General features: G+C 55.6%; 6 protein-coding genes across 6 annotated transcripts; 4 read left to right on the top strand and 2 right to left on the bottom strand.

Moving 5' to 3' along the window:
- Positions 1 to 81: 81 nt before the first annotated feature.
- N657DRAFT_638920 (uncharacterized protein) lies at positions 82 to 2,229 on the bottom strand. Its single transcript, XM_062791678.1, has 4 exons — positions 2,000 to 2,229; positions 1,537 to 1,939; positions 613 to 1,475; positions 82 to 545 (listed from the first exon to the last, which is right to left on the bottom strand). Exons 1-4 carry the CDS (start codon positions 2,055 to 2,057, stop codon positions 124 to 126), a joined length of 1,746 nt encoding a protein of 581 aa, XP_062652217.1. The 5' UTR covers positions 2,058 to 2,229; the 3' UTR covers positions 82 to 123.
- Positions 2,230 to 4,379: 2,150 nt separating this feature from the next.
- Positions 4,380 to 5,168, top strand: N657DRAFT_22885 (uncharacterized protein). The gene has a single exon (XM_062786312.1). The coding sequence runs from the start codon at positions 4,575 to 4,577 to the stop codon at positions 5,079 to 5,081; it is 507 nt and encodes a 168-aa protein (XP_062652216.1). The 5' UTR covers positions 4,380 to 4,574; the 3' UTR covers positions 5,082 to 5,168.
- An 87-nt stretch (positions 5,169 to 5,255) lies between these two features.
- On the top strand, positions 5,256 to 7,039 carry N657DRAFT_629551 (uncharacterized protein; the record flags this gene model as incomplete). Its single annotated transcript, XM_062790899.1, has 4 exons — positions 5,256 to 5,303; positions 5,355 to 5,421; positions 5,524 to 6,507; positions 7,035 to 7,039. The coding sequence occupies 4 exons, from the start codon at positions 5,256 to 5,258 to the stop codon at positions 7,037 to 7,039; spliced, it is 1,104 nt and encodes a 367-aa protein (XP_062652215.1).
- An 842-nt stretch (positions 7,040 to 7,881) lies between these two features.
- On the bottom strand, positions 7,882 to 10,422 carry N657DRAFT_562371 (uncharacterized protein; the record flags this gene model as incomplete). Its single annotated transcript, XM_062788136.1, has 2 exons — positions 7,882 to 9,220; positions 9,275 to 10,422. 2 exons carry the CDS (start codon positions 10,420 to 10,422, stop codon positions 7,882 to 7,884), a joined length of 2,487 nt encoding a protein of 828 aa, XP_062652214.1.
- Positions 10,423 to 13,773: 3,351 nt separating this feature from the next.
- On the top strand, positions 13,774 to 14,529 carry N657DRAFT_629549 (uncharacterized protein; the record flags this gene model as incomplete). Its single annotated transcript, XM_062790898.1, has 1 exon — positions 13,774 to 14,529. The coding sequence occupies one exon, from the start codon at positions 13,774 to 13,776 to the stop codon at positions 14,527 to 14,529; it is 756 nt and encodes a 251-aa protein (XP_062652213.1).
- Positions 14,530 to 16,563: 2,034 nt separating this feature from the next.
- On the top strand, positions 16,564 to 19,731 carry N657DRAFT_585448 (uncharacterized protein). The gene is made up of 5 exons (XM_062789785.1): positions 16,564 to 17,059; positions 17,197 to 17,338; positions 17,422 to 17,536; positions 17,603 to 17,616; positions 17,722 to 19,731. The coding sequence occupies exons 1-5, from the start codon at positions 16,966 to 16,968 to the stop codon at positions 19,490 to 19,492; spliced, it is 2,136 nt and encodes a 711-aa protein (XP_062652212.1). The 5' UTR covers positions 16,564 to 16,965; the 3' UTR covers positions 19,493 to 19,731.
- The last annotated feature ends 837 nt before the right edge of the window (positions 19,732 to 20,568 follow it).

The raw sequence follows: 20,568 nt of genomic DNA, 5'->3' as shown, positions 1-20,568 counted from the left end.
AGCGGGCGAGGAGGAGGGGATCGTACGATATAAAGGGTGTGTATGCTCTACAGTTGAGTAGCGAGGTTGATGTAACAACATGTGATTCACAACCAATTAATTTACAATTCATGGTGCAGGCGGCTACCCCAGCCTGACCGTCCGCCACATCCTCAGACACTCCTGCAAGTCCATTGACAAGGTCCCTTCCAGCGCCGTTGATGTATCCTTAATGATGGCCACCAACAGCGTGGCGTACGCAAATGTGATCTGGTCCTCCTGGAGCGCCGCCAGATCCGACCGCCGCATGCCCCCGTTCTCAGCCCAGACCTTCCACAGGTCCAGCATCCGGCAGAGCCTAGAGGAAAATTCCCCATCGAGCACCATCCGGTGCAAAACCGTCCCCATGACCTCCTTGAGGCTCAACTCGTCATTCACCTCGCCGGCCTTGCGCATCCACGTCAGGTTGCGCTCCGCCACGAGCCTGGTATCCCACTTGGGGCTCTGCATCGCCTCCATCATGCGCGTCTCCCGGCGCTGTGCCTCCAGCCTCAACCTGTCACGCACTGCCCGAATGTCAGCACAGCACCAACACCAAGGTACTCAGACTACAAACACACCGAGAAAACTTACTATCCTGCATCCTCTGCTCGCCCTCCCTCGTAATCCTCTCCCTCATCGCAGCCGCCTTCTGCGCAGGCGGCATCCTCGCCTCGGCCTCCATGGCCGCCCTCTGCTCACGGCTGCGCCGCGCAAACAGGTCCAGCTGCCGGCCGTGATCGTCATCGTGTCGGGTCGCCCACTCGGGCGTCGCCGACTCGTCCACCACGCCCAGCAGCACCAGCACGCCGCAGGGGACCGTCTCCTTGCGAGCAAAAGTAAGAATGTCGTCGGGTATCTTGTAGTTCCATAGGATCGTCTGGCTCGTCGTGCCGTATGCTGTCGCCGCGCTCGCGAACCACGCGCCGTCTGACTTGGATGCGCGCACCCGGATGTGCTCGATGTAGAGAGGGGCGCTGAGGTCGGTTGTGCTTTGTTGATGGAGTTGGGGATGTTCGGCGGCTTGGGAGAGGGCCGTGACGATGCCGTCGGTGGAGATCTGGCAGGTGATGGGATGTGTTGAATGCGAGAGGCCTTGTTGCCGGGCGGAGTCGAGGGAGGGTTTCTGGATGCTGGAGATGTCTTTCTGGGCCTGGTCTTCTTCTGCTGGCTCGGCGGCCTCTTCTTCTCCTTCTGCTGGCTTGGAGTCCTCTTCGGGTTCTGCCGCCTCGCCCTCTTCCTCGCTTGGTGATGGCCGGGGCGGTGGCGGTGGATGGAGACGGACCCAATAAGGGGGTAGATAAGAATCATCCCTTGTTATCCAGGGCTCTGTCCACACGACTTTCAGGGAGAGATGGCCGTCTGAGCCGTCAAGGGGCGCAATCGTAAGAGCCTTCTCCTTCCCATCCGGCGACCTCATCAAAGCACTCCCAATTGGTGCCCACAGACCGCTCGCGCTTCGCAGACAGTGTTAGTTACATAGATCATGATGAGCCACTGGGGTGCGGGCTCCCGTACCGCAATAGACGCCAGCCCTGGGGATCCGGCACAGCACCAAGATCTAGGAGGTAGCAAACGAGGTCGTCAAAGGCCACCTCAACCTGGGGCTGCCTCAGCTGGTCCGCATATTCGACGCGCTGCGTGTTGTGTCCGATGATGTTGGTCCGCCAGTTGAAGGTGGTCCAGCTGCCACCGGGGATGCTGGAGGGGTTGCGCGAGAGGGTCCAGTAGTCGTCCCGGTCCAAGTAGCGGTCCATGGGACGGACGGCATAGCGCGGCAGCTCAACCTCAATGACGCGATTGACGACGTCGCTGCGCGTGAGAGCCGTCAATTTGCTGTGCCGCAGGATCTGCTTGATCTTGGAGAGGGAGGCCAAGGTCGCGACGGTGTTCCATAATATTGGCAACACTCCGAGCACGGCTGCAAGTGTTTTTTATTCAGCATATGAGAAGCGAAGAGGTTGATGAGGATCGATCACACCTAGCGGCACACCGATGTATGTAATGATATCGGTTGCGTTGTGTTCCGACTGAGCCATGGCTTGCAGCTACAAAGTCGTACGACTTCGGGGTTGGGGATACTCTGGATAGAATTTCAGTAAGACGGTCAGGGAAAGACATGGCAATGCGGCTGAGGCTTCAGGGCTGCTGTTACGCTTTCTTCGAACCTCCAATCTCTCTACCCCCTGTTCCAGGCAGTCAGCCTCACGCTTCACTATCTGCGGCCAAGACGGGAAGCTAAGGTAGTAGGTACTGTAGGTTAGGGGTGACAAGAACAGCAGGGTTAGGGTTCAACGAGACTGCACATTTCGACAGCTCGCCGGTCAAACCGTCAAGAGCGAAGATGGTGCCTCCAAATTCCCCCCGGGCTTTACCGTTCTGACATTCTCCAATATCGCAACCTAAATTCTAGTAAACAAATTTGAGTTATGGGACCCAATTCATGATTCGATACTGAACTTAGTATCCCATCCACGCCTCGAGATCCGGCCCTGCCGAAGAGCATAAAGTAATAAGTCCTTGACGGTTCGTTCCACATCCACAAATATGGCTGTTCAACGCAGCTGCCCTGCTTTATACCTGCAGTTGCTCAATCGAGCTCTGGTTCGGATGGGTGCAAATATGAAACGCTTAGCACATCCATAGATGATGCTCCAGCCTCTTCACTGGAGCCAGGATGGCTCGATGCCTCCTTCAGTCCAAGGAGTTGGGGCATGACGACTACTGTGGTATTTCCTGCCTCCGCTTGTATAACTTGAACTTCTGTGACACCTTCCATCTCGACCGCGGGCATGACGATTTTCAGGCTTTCAGTCTTGCTTCGGTTAATCACTCCGGGTGACTTACTCGGTAATCTTCCAACCGTAGCTCACTGACGGACCAAAAGTCCTGTCGTTTGATTATTACAGATCAATGGGCATCGCGCCGTTGAGTGATGAGTACCAACGTCAAGGTGGCCGTGGCCGAGGTTTCTGTTTACCGACCCGCTGCCTCGGAAACCAGCCAAAACAACAATGAATCGAGGGCTTATGAAGGTCACAGCCGCGTAATCTGTGGACAATCTCAACTCCAAAATGATGCTAGTGTCGTGACAGGTCAGCTCGAAGTCCGCTAAAGCCAACCTCACGGTGACGAATTAGTAATTCTGCAATCAACTGTCGTGCACGCAGGTGCTTGGCCGTCTGAGCCCAAGGCATGGCACAACTTCTTGCTCGGGATCTGCCCTACGCTCGACAAGAACAACCGGCTCGTCTTGGTCGAGCTGCAAGGTGCCGAGACGGAGAAGCGGAGCCAATCTGCCATCAATAGCATAACATGTCGCCTACGGGTCCACGGTCGCAATTGTCGTTACCAAAAACGATATTCTGAAGGGGCTGGGCGGCGAAGAGAAAACGATCCTCATGATCTCATTCACTGAGCCCAGATTGACTTGTACGGCGAACAACTCGACAGTATACTCTACGACGGACTTCTCACCCAAGTTCGGCGTCAGCGGATCCTCGTTCGGACAGTCGACGACTCGCGCAGCTTGTTGGCCGATTTTGTCATTATGGATTTTGTCAGATGAAACATCAACTGCGACCATACTTGACAATCGTCGTCTCCGGCTCGCCATGACCCGTTCTCGGCAAGCTGACATGGTTCTCATGAGCCGAGGGATCTTTCTCAATCGCTACCACCCAAGAAAGTCCTCGGAGGCCAGGACGTGCAGTTCCCGGAAAAGATGTACGAAGATGCCGCCCGCCATGGAGGTATTGTCACTAGGGACGCCGCCTATATCCAAACCAGGGAGTCGCTAAGCGGGGAAGTTTCACGAATCAGGGCAACCCCCTACGTGAACCGGTGCCGGAACTGCAACCAGCTAGGACGTTGGGAAAAGCAGCGCCTACAGCCATTGAGGTGCGAAGATTGCGGGCAGCTCGGTCACACTCTGAATCGCTGTCCATTGCCTTATGCTGCCCGGTGCTACATCTGCCGGAGCACGGAGCATCAGCAAGGAGATTGCACCATTACTCCTGCTGTGGCCGAAACGGCCACAACGGAAAGGGTTGTCCTATGCAGTCTGAGCGCAAGACACGCAGGACGATGGGTCCTGATGAAAGGGACCATCTCCGCAACGAGCATAGTGGACTCTGCAATATCTGCACAGAAGGCGAAAACGTAACCAAGAGATGTCCCGATCCAGGGGAATTGCAAGTTGTGTGGACAGCTCGGCCACCGTGAGAAGCACTGCCCTCGGAAGCGCTGTGTACATTGTGCCAGGAACTCGGCCACTCCCACTCAGTTTTCCAGCCACGCCTCATCTTCTCTGCGGCCAGTGGCAATAGTGTTGGCGACAACATGAGAGCACAAACTCTCACGATGACACGATTAAGGGCAACACTGCCGCCGTTAACAGCGGGGCTCTTGACTGGCTACGTGACTTGACTGACGTGGCTGCGGCTACTTTGGAACATCGCCGATTCAACCGAGAGTTACTCCCCTCGCATGGATGCAAACTACAGAGCTGGTAGAAAGAACTCGATGGTGATGGATTGATTGGACGACGGGAATGAATGGTGGGTCAGGCCAATGAATGTGATGTCTTCAGAAACTCCGAGATCCGTTCCACGTCACTTATCACATGGTATTTTGCTGTTTTACATGCCGCCAAGAGACATAAGTTCTCAACCAGAATCAAAAGGATAATCAATTCTTTCCGAATAATTCGTACATTTCCAAGGCTCCGTCAATACGTCTTCCATCTGGAGTTGACGCACACACCTTTCCTCGACTCCTGTTACTCACGATGCCTGATTACAGTAACGTTAACCAGGAGTTTTCTCCAAAAATTTCAGAACCAGCAACCTTCCTCTGTTCCCTTTGCCTTTTCTTTTCCGGGAAGCGCTCTCTGCCATAATGACTTCCACCTGAGTCGGGCGTTCGATTCTTCCTCTGTTTTCCTCAGGAATTTTCGCCCAGTTTCCACTCCATCATCAGTCACCCCTGGCCTGTCGATCGGATTCTTTGCTACAAGAGGGACGTTTGATTTATTTTGCACTCATCGAGTGGAAACAAAATGAAAGTTCTCGATTTGCTGCGTTTGTCTTCCCGTGCGTCTAAGACGGGAATTGAAATCTGTCTCGATTCTTCCTTGATGTCCAACTTTCTCATTTACACTGCGCTTCAACATTCACCAATTTGTTACTGACTGGGTGGCTCCAATTCCGATTTTTGAACACAGCTAGAACGGCAAGATGGATTCCGGCGGCAACATTCAGGCCGAGGCAACCGACAACGTTAGGGTAACTTGGTGTTGTTACTCAGATGCTTCAACAGCGCTAACATATTTCCAGGCTTCCGGCCGTCACAACGACGGCGATCCCAACGAGAAAGACCCAGTGAGCGAATGGTCCAGAAGACGTACCGCTACTAGAAGGGCGGGTGCAAAGGCAAGACAGGCCATGCTTTTGAAAAGTTCCCTCACATGGAAAACATTTTGAGCGACCTGGAACAGGTCCTCAGTACCTGAGAGATCTCTGGGACAAGATGAGCGAAATACAAAAGACGAATACCGTGGCCTGGACGACTTGGTTCAGAACATTCAAGGGTTTACCACCGTTGCCGGCTCTTCTAGAGCCGAGCTTCTGCAGTTCATTATCCTTATGGCGCGGTTTGGAGACAAGGGCCCCAAGCACCCTGTCAAACTTCTCGACTTCGTCGATGACAACGGCCACGATATGTACGATTTTCCGAAGGAGATGAACCACAAGTTAGCGGATGTCGGCAAAAGAACCACAGCGCGCGTCATCCGCCTCCACTGCTACCAACAGAACGTCGCCGACATGGCTGAGGACGACTGGTCTGAGGACTCTCTCGAGTACCAGCATATGGCGTATAACTGCGAGGGAATCGACGAGTGCTTCATGCTCTGGCACTCACTGGCATTCCTCGGGGCCTCGGCCAGCAGTTATCAAGAGTTGCTTGAGAAGGACCGGGAGGGGTCTCTCGACCTGCATCAGGCTGTGTATCAACACTACGAGGAGCATCGTAATGAATTCCTCGATCTCAAGATGGTGATGGACAACCCCGACAACTGTGTGGCATATCACCAGGGAGAACGTGGGACAAAGGCCAAGATCAGGACCGAAATCAGGAGACTCGTTTTCCAGCTCTACGCAAAGTTCTGGGACGAGTTCAGCGGCTTCATCGTGACCACAACTCTCCCCGGCAACTCTCCAAATTTCGCTCGGAGTTTCAACGCCGACATCTGCATCGTTGATAACCATACGACAACCAAAGATCTCATTTCGATCATCCGACATCACAAACCTTCTCTGCTTTTGACAATCGGGGATCCACATGGGATTGCCCCTCATGCGCGCTATATTCTGAGCCTCCGGGCTCTAACGCCATGTTGGAGCCGCAAGCGCGCAGCGCGGGCTGTGCATCTAATGACGAACACGGCCGGATGGCCGCCCACAGCTTCGTCGTCACCAAGCCGGAAAGGTGAGTTCCTGACTGCTGGATGGGAGGGACTGCTGGGAGCGCCCGAGCGGCAACTAAGCCGCGCGGACGCAGCACGAGAGTGGATGCCTTGCATGTAAAATAGCGCGGATGAACCGCTTGCCCTAACTGGGCGGGGCGGTTGCCCTTGCGGTGTAAGATCAATATATATATTCTAAGCCTGAGCAGCCAAGCGGGTATCAATCGACCTGGAATTGTCGGTTGCACTATTCAGTGAAGACACACTCCCAACCGGAGCGCAACCGTCGCCTATTCAGCTGGAAGTCGACTTGGATGATCTTCCAGCGAGAGACCCTAAAGGTCTAGACGGTATCCATCGGGGGGCTGCACGTGTCGATAGGGTTTTGCGGCTGCACTCTGCAGCCAAGAACACAGCGATGATGGAGGAATGGCAAACAAGACTGGGGGAAACGGGTTAGGCATTTGGTGTGGTGGCAATCTTGAGATTATTAGGATGTGTAGATTGGAGATGTAACATGTAATTAACAGAATACTAACTCAAGGGACAGCTTGAATCCCAGAACATGCCCGTGAATCGTGCTCGGTTTCTACCTGCTGGGCCCTTTTATGTCTCCGGGCCCTTACTATACACGTCTTCCTTTCCTCAGCTGGTTGCGCTTCCCGAGGGCTTTGTTCCTGGGAGATGTAAGAACTTCATGAAACACGAAGAGGTGCATTTTGTTAGGAGCTGAAGATTATAAATAACATGCAAGAACGATCTGCAACAATCCTGGTGCTATTGCGCAAAACTGAAACCAGCTACAGTGAAGCGACTCCTAGGTACAGTAGTATGTACCAGTTTCCTTGTGAGCAATCCCATCCTCCCTCAGGGCACTCCTCCTTCCATTGTCAAAGCTATCGCGGCTCGCATCCCTTACTCAACTTCAGATATGTACCCAGAGGCCTCCCATTGCTCGTTCACTCGTTATGTCACTGACCCAACACGAGTCATTTCGTCCTCACTATCACAGTACACACAGCAGCAGTGTCCAACCCCACAGCCAAGCTGTCAACAGCTAGTTGTTGACCCTTTTTAAAACGGCACCCAGTGCAGAATAGCATTATACGATTGTGTCCGCGCAACATATGTATTTCCCCAGCCATTTCATCCCCAACACCCCGCGTATCCATCAGACCAGAACGCCACCGAAAAGCAACCGGATATAACCACCCAGCCCTTCCATGCCCTCATAGACAGATAAATAGTACCGTGAGAGAACCCTTTTGGATGCCAGTCCAATGACTAATATCCACAGCAAGGAAAATTCAAGGTAAAGCTCAAACTCCCAATGACCGGACAACACACTCTCTGAGAAGACAGTTACAAAGCCCACACCTCAGATAACAAGAGAGACATCACGTCAAGAACCACATACACCCACACGGACTGATATCCGGAAAATTCCCAGGCGGCCCCTTACCATCGCCACCACCTCCCCTCCCAAAAACACCGGCGGCAGCTCCATATCCATACCCATCACCGCCTCTTCTCACCCGTTCCACATCCGCCGTAGCCGTAGCCGTGGCGATCGGCTGCCCACTACCACTCATAAACCGGTCCACCTCCTCAATGTCAATAACTACCAACCTGCCCTGTTCATCCCGCACAGGCCGCGCCTCTTCCCCAGGTCCCTGGATCTCAACCTGCGTGCACTGCGCGCGCGGCGCACCCGATGTCGAAACGCGGTGCTCCTCGAGCTTGACGACGCGCGGATAGGCCTGCGGCAGCGGCGGGAAGCCGTCGCCTGTGTCGACAGGACCGAAGGGGCCTGTGGGAGTCGTCGTCGTGGAGGAGGTGTCGGAGGTAAACTCGGTTGTGGATAGCCGGGGAGAGCTGGTGATGGTCCTGCTCTGTGTTGGAGGAGGAGGGGAAGGGGTCGTGTATTCGGCGGAGTCGGCTAGCATCTGGGGGAAGTGGCCGTCCCCGCCGCCGTCGTTCCAACGTCTGCTTGAGGATGGGAATTCGTTGGCGGTGAATGCCTCGGACAGGTCGATGGGCGTTGGTGGGGGTGAGGAGGATGCTGTGGTTGTTGACAATTTGGATAGGGTCGAAGACGAGGTTAACGACGTGGACAGGGTCGAAGGCGAGGATACCGACGCGGACATCGTCTTGCTCCAATTTGTGAAGCTCGAGTTCTGCTGGGCGTAGATGAATAATACGAGATGCGTATTCGGCCAGCTGCAGACCCAGGGCTTGTCACCGCGCTGTGCGATCCCTTTCCGCTTGAAGTTGGAGACTCCACCGCTAATCGAGGTGGCGACATGGCGAGCTCTGTTTTGAGCGTCGGCGGCGCTCGGAGAACCGAACATACTTTCTGGTAAAATGACCGTCTTGTTAAAGGGCAGCAACTTGAACCAGGCGGGACCGCGGCCGGGCTCAAACTTGTCGCCCACCAGATCAAGCGTGACGGGCTCTTGGATCAGTGGAGGTTGCTCTCCGTATGCATACACGTGGTTCATGATGGTAAACGAGTGATTGCAGTTCACAGACGCGCGGTAATCGTCGTTGTCTTTAGTGACTGTTAGAGTCAAGCCCGAGATGACAAGATTGCAGCTCCAAGCTTGCGACAAGGTGGAATCCCGGATGCATGTCTGGGATACGCTATTAGTCATGAGCGGCATGGCGAAGGTCCCCGTAGGTAATGGTTGAAGGTCCGGTGGCGTTGGGATCGGAGTCGCTCCATAGTTGGGTTCCCTATCAAAGTCAGTAACATGGCGTTTTTGGAGGGCGAATGCACTGTTCACTCACCAAGCGCCCTGTCTCCGTGGTGGCCGCTTCTCCTTGTTCATAAAAGTGCCCACCACAGCACCCAAGATTATCGCCATGACCAATAGGACAAACCCAGTCAGGCATATCGCCCAGTACGGAACTATGCCGAATGCTTTTCGCCGCATCCAAGCCTGCCATTTCTTTGGCGGCTCCCTCTTCTCTGAGACCCCCTCGTCGTCCAATCGGAACCGGCGATGGCTGTCATCCGACGTGAAACTGCGCGTCGAGTGCCGTGACCGCGGGAAGCGTAGGTCGTCTGTGGAATCGAATTCTGGGTTTCTGGTAGCCAACCCCAACCCGCCGGCGCCTTGAATGCTCGGGCCCGTGGATGAAGGAATGGTGAGGGCAGGAGGTACCACGGTGGCCCCTCTGCCCACCACATCAGAGGAGTTGTCGACTACTGCCGCTTTGCGAAGATAGGCCTCGTCGGGATACCTGGTATATGGAGGTAGCTGCTCGGTGTGGCCGTCCGGGCCGATCAGGTCGGCGACATCTTCACCCTCAGGCCCTATCCGACGCTGGTACTGATCAGCGAGACCACGGAAGCCGAGCGGAATCGCGGCGGGTGTCACTGTATCAGGATCAACAGCGCCAGTCTGGGAATAGAGTCCGTAAGGGTGGCTTGGTCCCCTCGTTCCTCGGTATGATGATTCTGATGAGGGCACAGTCGACGACGTGGCCATGCTTAATGTCCTTGCCAGCCTCACATTCTGAGGGTACATCTGATATGGGTGCGACGGACCAGATGGGCCTTGATATGGACTCTCGGCGGCGGGATAGACAGTGGAATTGGTCGAGTTCGTTGTTGACCGGGTCAATGTATTCGGCCCGTTCTGTATCGACAGTATGTACTGGGGCATCTGGGGTTTGGCAGTGCTCGAGGGGCGACCATTGCTCGAAATTGAAGCGGGACTTCCCTCGGCATGGAGCGTTGCTGTAGAGGCCGAGGTTAGAGATGGCGTCGACGGGACTGTCCTGCCGTTCGAGTGTGTCGGTCGAAACCCATCCGCAACCATGCCTGCCACCGCAAGGTCGTAGTCTTCGTCGCCATCATCGAATGACACCCGGGCCGAAGCCCTGGTTGATACCCTCCGCTCCGGGGCGCCCGCCTTATCCGCGGAATCCATGGTCGGGGTCTTGCGTGCCAATGGATCGCAAGTCCGGTCCGTGTCTGCATAGGTCACTCCCTGCAGCAACGGATTCTCACTTCGAAATCATCGATGGCCTTGGTCCCCTGTGCCCGTCCCAAGAACCGGTTTTCTCCAATTGATGCACAATAGCTCTGAAAGCTAGTGGGCAGGACCTGGTTCAGTGGTTGCCGCTGTGTCCTTGTCGTAAATATCGTCGGTAGCCCTGTCGTTCTTGCTTGATGGACGTTGTAAGTTGATTGCAAAGCAAAGGCTGGTTGGCAGTGATAGCGAGCCCTCCGGCTGAAGGGGCAGGCACTGAACGGGTGATTGTCCGCGTGGATGTGCACGTCCAGTTCCAAGAGGGGTCCCAGAGAAGAGCCAGATGAGTTGCAGGGTGGCTTGTTCTCGATGAGATGCCCCGGACCTTCAGGGGATGGAAGTCTGGAATCGTTTCGGACTGGAGTTGGGGGCATGCTCCGATTCGTGGGGGGTTAAAAAGTGTGGTCCCGACCCACCTATCTTCGGGCGGATGGGGGCGGCTTGGCGTGCAGTGATGCGGCAAGATGGAGATTGTAAAGATCCGCGACCATCTGGGAATCTCCGTACCATTTCATCGGAGGAATGGTATTTTCGGCCACAGCTCTTGGGGATTTTCATCAGCGTACGGATAATGGCAGATGCATAGCAGAAGTAACTGTCTCTTGTCCGCCGCTTTCGAGTGCCGACACCATGAACGGTGTATCCGTACCTAGCCACCATCCTCAGACTGAGTCGCTCTGGAGGGGAGGGGGGCACTGCGGAACAAGTTGAGAAGGGCTCCACAGATCATTGCAATCCGCCCCTTGAGTGTTTGATTAATTTTGGTGTCCTTGCGCAGGTCCACAGCTTGCGAGCAGCCTTCCGGCCCGGCAGTGGAAGAGTAGACTCGACCTGGGGAGCTCGGCTTTAGAGTGGCGCACTCCATGGCCGCCGACGGCCAATTTCTACGAGATGTGGGATTTGCTGGAAATCTTGAAGCCTATGTCGAGGTGCTAATAGAGCCGGAGTACCTGGCCGGCCAGCAAACCGGTCATCGGGTTATGTCGAGTAAAGAGAGAACATGGCAGCGATCTTGGCCACCCCCAATATATTCAATGTAACGGAATGGCTTTTCCCGGCAAATTTTTCAGCTTGGAAATTATATTTTCGACCAGCGAACTGGCGGGAATCTTATTCGGAAGGCTGTTTCCATGATGACAAGTTTCCACACTCGGGTTCGGATGTGCTTGACTCGGAGAACCGGTTTGCCGGTCGTATTGCTCGAGGAATATGGCCCGATGTCCATCAGAAATGAACATGGCAGTTACAGTATATAGCGTTCAAATCGGGATACAGACAGGTCGATGATCGACTGGTTTGTTGGGCGCATCTTTCAGAGCGTCTCCCCATTTTTCAGGTCATGGACAGTTCCCGTTTCGTGCCCGGGGGTCACGGAATGCGCCCCGCCGCATCCGCGGCTACCGGTTGAAAGGGTCGGATGTCCCGATATGGAGAATGATTACATTAAAGACGAAGACTCTGTCTGCTACTCCCAGGTTGGACAAGATCGTAGAAGAGATGGAACATTGAGATCAAACAGGCCAGGTTCAAGTTCGAAGCGCGACGGATATCAACGCTAACTTACTAGTACCACAGTCCGTTTAACTTCGGCCCCACGTTTGCGGCCACGACTGACATACAGGTTAGTCTCAGCTACCTCCGCCCCACATTCTCGGCAGTTTATCACCCCAATCAGCGGAGTGAGCGACCGCAGCTCTCTCAATCCCCTCCATCTCCAACCAGCAGGGTATCTAGCTACCTCACCTCCCGAAGACCACGCTCGCACACGTGGAATCTTGTGGCCAGATCTGCAAAGGTTCTTTGCCCAAATCGCAGCGGTTTGACGCACGTTCGTCAGATCCGCTACAGCCTGGCAATGAGCTGGGAAAACCTCCAATTCGAATGTTCGAGGACAAAGCAACAGAACATCCCGCCGATGTCTCACCCCTGCAACAGCTTCAGCGTTTGCATTTCGTGATTTTTTGAGTCCTCCACGCGCCCGGTTATCACACGGTGGGCGTAAAAACCGGAGACCAACCAGTCCTGAGCAGCCTTGTCTCCCCCCACCACCATGGACGCCGAAACTGTGCCATCCAGACCTTTTTTGGCACCTTGGTTTGGTTCTTGCAGCCTCACTTCCAGTCGAAATGAAGACCTCAACCCTCCCATTCGACCAAGGCGGCAACCCCAATCAATGGCTTTCCCAGTGTCTCTCTTTCGTTCGCAAGGCTGCATCGTCGATGCTGTCATGGCAGGCACGCGCACAGCCTGATTGCCCCGCTTCTTCGAGGTCAACACCCCTCCTCGCCCTCCTAAGACAGCCCGCGCAGCATTACATGGTTCTGCGTTGCCCGGCGCAACATGGAGGGAACTTCTCGGTAACCGTTCTGACTCCTTACTCCTTAGGTGGCTTGTGCGAGAGCCGACATCTGCCTTCACACAGACACAACAGCACGCATGCAGAAGCTGTGCTCCTGTCGTGCTGAATCCCTCACCACATCCCGATGACCTCTTCCAGAACGAGATCAGACACAGAAGACGGTCACAGAACGGATGCCCGCATTTTGACCGCCAGGCTGGTGATGCAGACACACCAACCGCTGCCCTTCCTCTCAAGCAGGGCGCGTGGCTGACTGGAATCCAAGACGCATCATGCAAGTGAGAGGAACCCTGAAGAGACGGACACCAATCAAACGGTTGCCCGGCTCGTGTGCCAGACAACCACTACTCCGATCCGCCACGCCTGTAAGCTCCATCGACGGTGAGGTCCCGTGACACCGGGACGAATCAATGCAGCCTCATCTCCGCCCTACGCCGAGTCTGCGATCCAGTGCTGCTGAGCCTCGTGCGGTCCCTTTCAAACAGACAGCTTGTCGTGTCCGCTTTTGGGCCGGAAAGTTTGGTGAAACCATGGCATTCTGCAAGTGAACGACGCGCCCGCTGTGCCCAGCTCAAGCAGGCACGCGGCGTCTCGCTGCGCACACTTTAAATGGTGAGCACACCGAGCGTTCCTCATGTTTGGACCTTCCATATTTCAGGGGGCGACACCCGTCGCGTTTGACGATCCCTTCTCTCTTTTCCTCCTTCCTCCGAACACATCGCCCCCTCTTCTCGCCCTGCACTTTTACCAGATCCCATTGGCCTCGGTGTGGACAAGGCCATCATCCATCCCAGACCGTGTCACTGCGAGGCGACCCACCCACGTCAGACATCCTGACCCATACACGTACAATCCTATATACAAAAGTCCCCAGCTTCCCATCCACGACCATGTCAATCCGGCCCAGTAGCTCAGCCTCGCGCTCGCGGGCCTCTGGCGAGTACAGAGAGCTCCGTGTCGACAACAAGCCTGCTGTCAAGGCTCTGATCTACTTCAGCGGCCGAAATCCACGGAAAACAAAGAGCATCCGGCGCTACTACGAAGAGGACTTCGACGCCCGTAGCACCGGCTCCAGCGGGTCCATGTTCTCGTGGTCCAGCGGGACAAGCAGCGTCTGCCTGGTCGAGACGACCAACCCGTACTGGTACTGGGACGGAGCGGCGGATTCAACCCCCTACTCCTCCTCCCCTAGCCGCAGCAGCAGGAAGCGCAAGTCCTCCTCCAAGAAGGGCCGGTCGTCTCGCAGCTCCCACCGCACCTCCCCGACTCCCACAGGCAGCACCTGGGGCCCGAGGCCGGCCACTGTTGAGGACGACGACGATGACGATGACTACGACGATGACAGCAGCAGCAGCAGCGAGTGGGGCGACGACTACGGCGACCAGCCGGCCGCTGGCGGCGCCTACCCGCCACCGCATCCCGGGATGATGCATCCTGGTCCTCCGCCTGGCGGTGCCTACCACCCCGTCTACGGCGGCGGCATGCCGTATCCTCCCCATGGTACGCCGCACCCAGGGATGCACCCTAATGGATTCCCAATGCCGCCGCCTCCGCCGCCCATGGCCGGAGGCATGCCGCCACCACCACCGCCGGGAGGTCATTTCGTAACTGGGCGGGACGGCATCCAGGTGTTTGTGGATGGCTGAGCAATACAAATTGCTTGCCTTCTTGGTGTATCCTGGGACTGCATTTTGGTTTGGGTTGGATTTTGCTTGTAGGGCGGCGTTATGAAGCGGCATACGGGCGTTGTCCCTGCCGGTATCTCTCTGGGGCTCGGTCTTGGTCTGGAGGCGTCTGTGTCACAAATTCAAGCACGTCAGCACTGGTCGGCACAATTTCATCCGGGCAACAGGACGGATGATGATTTTCATGGATTTGATTCAGGGAACACATCTTCGTGGCCCTAAGTTTGGTCTCTCCTCGTCATGACGGCTCTAGCATAATGAGACGTGATTTCTCTTTTGCTGCGCTCGAGTCGAGGGAGCCGTGACTGATTCTTCTGGGATTGAGGCATGGGCACAACTCAACGGGGAGCGGGGTCGGGTGCCACTATCATCCTCCCACAACTCGAGCATGTGATAATGCAAAGCAGCTGGTGGGCTGCCATCCGAAGGTCGTGTAAGTAGTCTACCCTAAACCCATTCTCGCATCCCCCTTCCCTTCACCGTGCCACAGCCCGACGTTGGGGAGTGTCGCGTGTCAGATGCCCCATCTGCAAGGCGATCTCGGCATTGGCGCTTCCGGCCGTCTCCTCGCTTTTCTTAGTGCAGACGCTGTGGCGTTGCAGTGAATCACGGTCACCAAAAGCACAGTATTCGGCGCCCTCTCGTGTTCTGAGCCCTTTGAGTTTGGGCGACAACACCTTTGGGATGCCTATCTTGGCTCACATCGCCCCGACGAGGTCTCGTAACCTTGCACTTGAAACCTTCGAAGGAGGCATCCAGTACATGGCAGTGGATCGGTGAGGTCTGAGAGGGGTCTTTAGTTGGTCTCGGTCACCCCGCCCCCTGCGCCGGCTTAGCCACGGCATGCAGGTAAGACGGGACAGCACATCTCAAGAGCGGTTCAAATGAGACAGCCTGGCGAATTGCAGGAGGGAACGTCAGTAATCAGGATATGCAGATTGCCGAGACAAGGCGGCCAAGGCATGGTGCGAACGGCGGCCGCTCCGGAGGTGATCCACCGGTCGGTCATGGTGGGGCCTCCGAAGCAAAGGCGGGAGACCAGTAATGCTGTGGTGTGCCGGGGTACCGGAATCACTGAGTGTGCATCAACAGAAGCAGATGATCTTGCCATGGTGTATCGGGTATTCATGGCTAAAGTCAGAGGTGAGTGATGAAGGGAGACGTCAATGGAGCTGCTGTTGGTGTGCCTTACTACTCGCAATGAGCAAAATGAGATATATGGTGAAGGGCAAGCCGAAAAAGGAGAATCAGAGGGTCAAGTACATACAATACAGTACGGATATACACGAGTTTGCCCTCTTCCTCCAACCTCAGGCTCCACCTACCACACCAGCCATGCGCACCTCCAGTTCATCACCCTTAAATTGGGCCTCCTTCAAATCTGCTGACGACTCTTTCTCCAGCTTCTCGCAGTTGCAACTACCTAATTAGCCCAGCGCCTGGCAGCACAAACATGGTGTTGCCTAACACCCGATAAATAATGCAGCAGTTCCGATTTGGTCAGCAAGCCAAGGATTGTCTCCCCCGCCGTTCTCGCTGTCTTGAATTGACTTTGTCCGCCATCATTCAGTCATTGTGAGATGAATAAAGAATATCAGTCCGGCAAGAAGCAAAGGCGAGTTGATCTGTCCTCAGAGATGCTCGTGAGAGAAACCTACAGGCTTCAGACTGGGATTCTGGACGAGGACAAAGGGCCGGCCAATGACACACTCGCAGTTTTTTGCGGGGAGACCGAACCGTCCTCAACCGCTCAGTCAGAACCCTCAGGCCAGCCGCCCACGGCAAGCTGCGGCAACGAACCTGCATGCTGAGTGGGAGCCACAAGCGGAGGACAATGTGGCTAGGTAACCGCAGCGGAGGAAACCAGAAGTTCGGGTCGGCCGCGTGGCTCTGGTAGGACACGGATGACTTTCGTAGGCCGCCCATGACCTCGGACGAGGAGTTGACTAGTTGACTCTGACTCTTAAGGTTGGCAATGGTCGCATCCAGCCAATACCGGCGAGATGCAGTGCGGGTGGGCTGTGTGCATGGATGCACACTGACAGCATTCAACAAGCCACACAAACCAACCGCATCTCAGGATGCCTCAATCAAACCCTTTTTCGAATGCTGTTGCCTTCAGAGTGGAGATAAAATAATGAACGGGAGCCCTATTGGGCAAGCCATTCACCATGGTATGCATGCGAGCCTGAGGGATTCCCGTTCAGCAAACCGCCGACACAGTCAGAAGTCCGTCGCTGAGGACGCAAGCCGATCAAACATAAAATATCTCTTGCGTCTTTGCCTGACATTGTCAAACTGTATCTTCACTCGGATCCCGTCTACAACCCTCTCTTCCCGCCCTTGCTTGCCCCGAGGCACCACCACTCCTTCATCCGCCTACTCGAAGCCCTCACCATGGATACCCTTCCTCCAGTAGTAGGAGGCGAGGGACTTGCGATGGGGACTCCGCAGAATCAGCTTCTAGACTTGGTCTTTCCTGGGTTTTCAGGTATGTCAGATTTGAGCCAGACCTTACCCGTTGCATGGCGGCAACCCACAGGCTCCTCGGATGCATGATCGACTTCACTCCCAAACTGCTTTTGGGCAGGAAAGAAGTACCTTCAGGTAGCTGACATCGCGGTTCAGTGTTCTCTTCTGCGGTAAATCGATACTTGCACATCGACCTGAATGTCTACATCCCCTCGGTCCTTCTCATCAGCGGCGTTGTTTTCGTATGGCGCTACTTCATCGACTACTTCTGGGACCTGGTTAGATCCCATCTCATGTCGTACGTCAAATACGGACCCCGTTGCCCAGCCTGGCTGTCTGAGATGCCCAACTCGTCTGGACTGCGGGCTAACATTGTTGCAGCGTCGTGGATTTGAGATCTGATGATGAGCTGTGGAACTTCGTCATGTCTTGGGTGGCCAGCCAGAGCTTCTCCCAGCGCTCTCGCCGTTTTGTGGCGAATACAAACGTCAATAGTGTATGTTTCCCCCTTTTCTCTGCAGGATTACCTCAAAACGTTCAACACGGCTGACACCGTAGGTAGCGTTCCTGGTACCTGTAAGTGACAGTCCAGGCTGTTTGCCTCTTGCTGTAGCCGTCATCGGCTCTCTCCACAGGACGAATAGTACGTCAAAGAATGCATGTGGCTGACATTTACAGCAGTTGGAGAAGTTTTGAAGACGACGATGAGGGTGAAGACAGCGAAGAGAGCGGGTCGATAGGTCTTAAGAAGAGAAAGGCCCTCGCCTACACCCCGACGTTTGGCAGCCACTGGTTCTTTTACAAAGGCCGCATTCTCATCTTCCGCCGGACCCAGAACCAGCAGCAGTCGGGGTTCATGACGGCCAGCGAACGTGAGGAGATTTCCATTTCGTGCTTCGGGCGGAACCCCTGGATTCTGAAGGAGTTGCTGCACGAGGCGAGGGAGCAGTTCCTCAAGAAAGACGAGGCCAAGACCCTTATCTACAGAGGCACCACGAAGGCGGGCAGTTCCGAGCCTCAGTGGCAGCGATGCATGGCGCGGACGTCACGGCCCTTCTCAACCGTCATCCTTAGCGAGAAGGTCAAGAAGGAGCTGATCGACGACGTGACTGACTACCTCAATCCGGCCACTCGGCGGTGGTACGCCAACCGCGGCATTCCATATCGCCGTGGGTACTTGCTCTACGGGCCTCCGGGCACCGGAAAGTCCTCGCTCAGTCTGGCGCTGGCCGGATTCTTCAAGATGCGCATCTACATTGTCAGCCTCAGCTCCGTCACGGCAAACGAAGAGAACCTAGCCACGCTCTTCGCCGAGCTCCCGCGCCGCTGCGTCGTCCTGCTCGAGGACATCGACACCGCCGGCCTGACACACACCCGTGAAGACGGCAGTCAAGCCACCGCGGCGGACCACACGACTGACGAGACAGCCGCCAACAGCCGCGCTCCCCGCGTTCCCGGAGCGCCCGCCCCGCCCAACCCCAACCCCCCCGGTCGCCTCTCCCTCTCCGGCCTACTCAACATCCTCGACGGCGTCGCCTCGCAGGAAGGCCGCGTGCTGATCATGACCACCAACCACCTAGAAAAGCTCGATAAGGCCCTCATCCGCCCAGGCCGCGTCGACATGATCGTCAAGTTCGACCGCGCCGACCAATCCATGACCTCCCAGATCTTCAAGGCCATCTACGCGCCCCTCGAAGGCGACGATGGCGCCCTCTCCTCCACCGCCACCATAACGCCCGGGGAGGAACAGAAGCGCGCAGCGGCCGCTTCGCGCAAGAGGGAGGAGACGACGGCACGCGTGGACGAGCTGGCGGAGCAGTTCGCGGTCGCGATCCCGGCGCACGAGTTCTCGCCGGCCGAGATCCAAGGCTACCTGCTCAAGAACAAGCGGGACCCGGAGCGGGCCGTGGCGGGTGCCGAACAGTGGGTGATTGATGCGAGGAAGGAGAGGAAGGAGAAGGAACTGAAGGAGGCGGAGGAGAGGAGGAAGCAGGAGGAGGAGGAGAGGAAGGAGAGGGAGAAGAAGGAGAAGGAGGAGGAGGAGGAGAGGAGGAAGAAGGAGAAGAAACAAAAGAGGAAGGGGAAGAAAGCTGGTAGGAGGAAGAGTGCTAAGAAGGAGGGTGGGAGTGGGAGTGAGGATGGGTCGGAAAGGTCTGAAGCGGAGAGCGACGAGTCGTCGTCGTCTGAATCGGAGAAAGAGGAGAAGAAGGGCAACAACAAGAAGAGGAAGAACAAGAGTAAGGGTGCCGCTTCTCCTGCTGCGGTTCCCGCTTCGGCCCCTGACGCCGTTGCCGCCGCCCCTGTCCAGCTGAAAGAGGGCGACGCGTCCGAGGCCAAGGCGGAGGCTGCGGTCGCCTCGGCCATCACGGTTGATACCGTCAAGGCGAAGGAGGCTGCGGAGCTGCCTCAGCGGACCCCAGGCGCCGACTCGGGCTATGGCACCCCGGCATGAGGGGCACAGCCTTCTGGTGCCCCTGGTAATCGGATCATGGGTGCGTCATCATCCAGTTGATAGTTGGGACCGGAGGGTGTCTGGCTTCCGTCGGATCGGCGGCGATGAAGCATGGATCTGGAAATCATTGCATCAACGGGCGTTCGGGATCAGCAGGTTGGTATGTGGTGATAGATTCTGATGATGAATAACAGCCCCATTAGAAAGTTTATTGGCCACGTCACGTATTGAACTGCCTTGCTCACTTGTAGTGTAAAACACTGTGCGTCAATGTCAATGTCCACGTCTCGAATGGAAAGGATCATGACACGCTGAGCAGGATTGGCGATATATTCATGTGTCTCAGCTCAACCTGCCAACCTGTCACTGAGTCCGAGTGTCGCCCCTGGTGATGATCTTGGCTTGGTTGTTGTACTTGCTGATCCATGATGCCTGATTGGGATGCGCTGATGCTAAGTTGGCGATCATCCAGGCCGAAAGTAAAAGTCCGGTTCGTTGAAAATGCTCAGCCACCGTAGGCGGCGTCACCTTGAAGAAAGGAGGGGAGGAGCCGTGCGGTTCCTGCAGGCTCAGGACGGCCGGCGAAGGGCGGGGTGGGGCAAGTCTGAACCCATCTGAAAACCTCGCAAAGCCGAAGTCGACGAAGGTTGTCTCGCGCGGCTACCTAGGTCACTTACATTATTGACTCTTTTTGATTCGTAAAGTCGAGTCTGAGATTTGTATTCGGGCACCTCGTGTGAACGGCTAACTGCCCAAGTCAGCAGGAGGCCAGATACCTGTGCGCTTTTTTTAAAAGTAGACTCTGCGTACATTGTAGTGGACTGAACTGAGAGATGTGTTACTCCAAGTTCGAGTCAATGTCTTAAAGCTATCCCGACTAAGATGGGTGGACAAATGAATCCAGGCTGCAAAGACACCACGAAACCACAAGAGGTACACAGCCATGGCGACCCTGTCATCTCGGACGGCTACCGCGTACCTACTACAGCAACACGGCGGGCTGTTACTGTGTACTTTCACCATCCCGAACCATCATTTTTGTTGCTGTGGAGTGGGTGGTTATCAATCTTGCATGA

Source organism: Parathielavia appendiculata, assembly GCF_033297405.1.
Source record: "Parathielavia appendiculata strain CBS 731.68 unplaced genomic scaffold N657scaffold_1, whole genome shotgun sequence".
Lineage (NCBI taxonomy): Eukaryota > Fungi > Ascomycota > Sordariomycetes > Sordariales > Chaetomiaceae > Parathielavia > Parathielavia appendiculata.
This window is presented reverse-complemented; position numbering and strand designations above follow the sequence as displayed.

Excerpts from the sequence above, each read along its gene's own strand:
- N657DRAFT_638920 (XM_062791678.1), bottom strand. The coding sequence starts at position 2,057 with ATGGCTCAGTCGGAACACAACGCAACCGATATCATTACATACATCGGT. Across the intron at positions 1,476-1,536 it reads CAGGGCTGGCGTCTATTGCG|CGCGAGCGGTCTGTGGGCAC; the intron begins GTACGGGAGCCC and ends CTGTCTGCGAAG. Across the intron at positions 546-612 it reads CGAGCAGAGGATGCAGGATA|TGCGTGACAGGTTGAGGCTG; the intron begins GTAAGTTTTCTC and ends ACATTCGGGCAG.
- N657DRAFT_22885 (XM_062786312.1), top strand. The coding sequence starts at position 4,575 with ATGGTGGGTCAGGCCAATGAATGTGATGTCTTCAGAAACTCCGAGATC.
- N657DRAFT_585448 (XM_062789785.1), top strand. The coding sequence starts at position 16,966 with ATGGATACCCTTCCTCCAGTAGTAGGAGGCGAGGGACTTGCGATGGGG. Across the intron at positions 17,060-17,196 it reads GGTCTTTCCTGGGTTTTCAG|TGTTCTCTTCTGCGGTAAAT; the intron begins GTATGTCAGATT and ends ATCGCGGTTCAG. Across the intron at positions 17,339-17,421 it reads GTTAGATCCCATCTCATGTC|CGTCGTGGATTTGAGATCTG; the intron begins GTACGTCAAATA and ends ACATTGTTGCAG.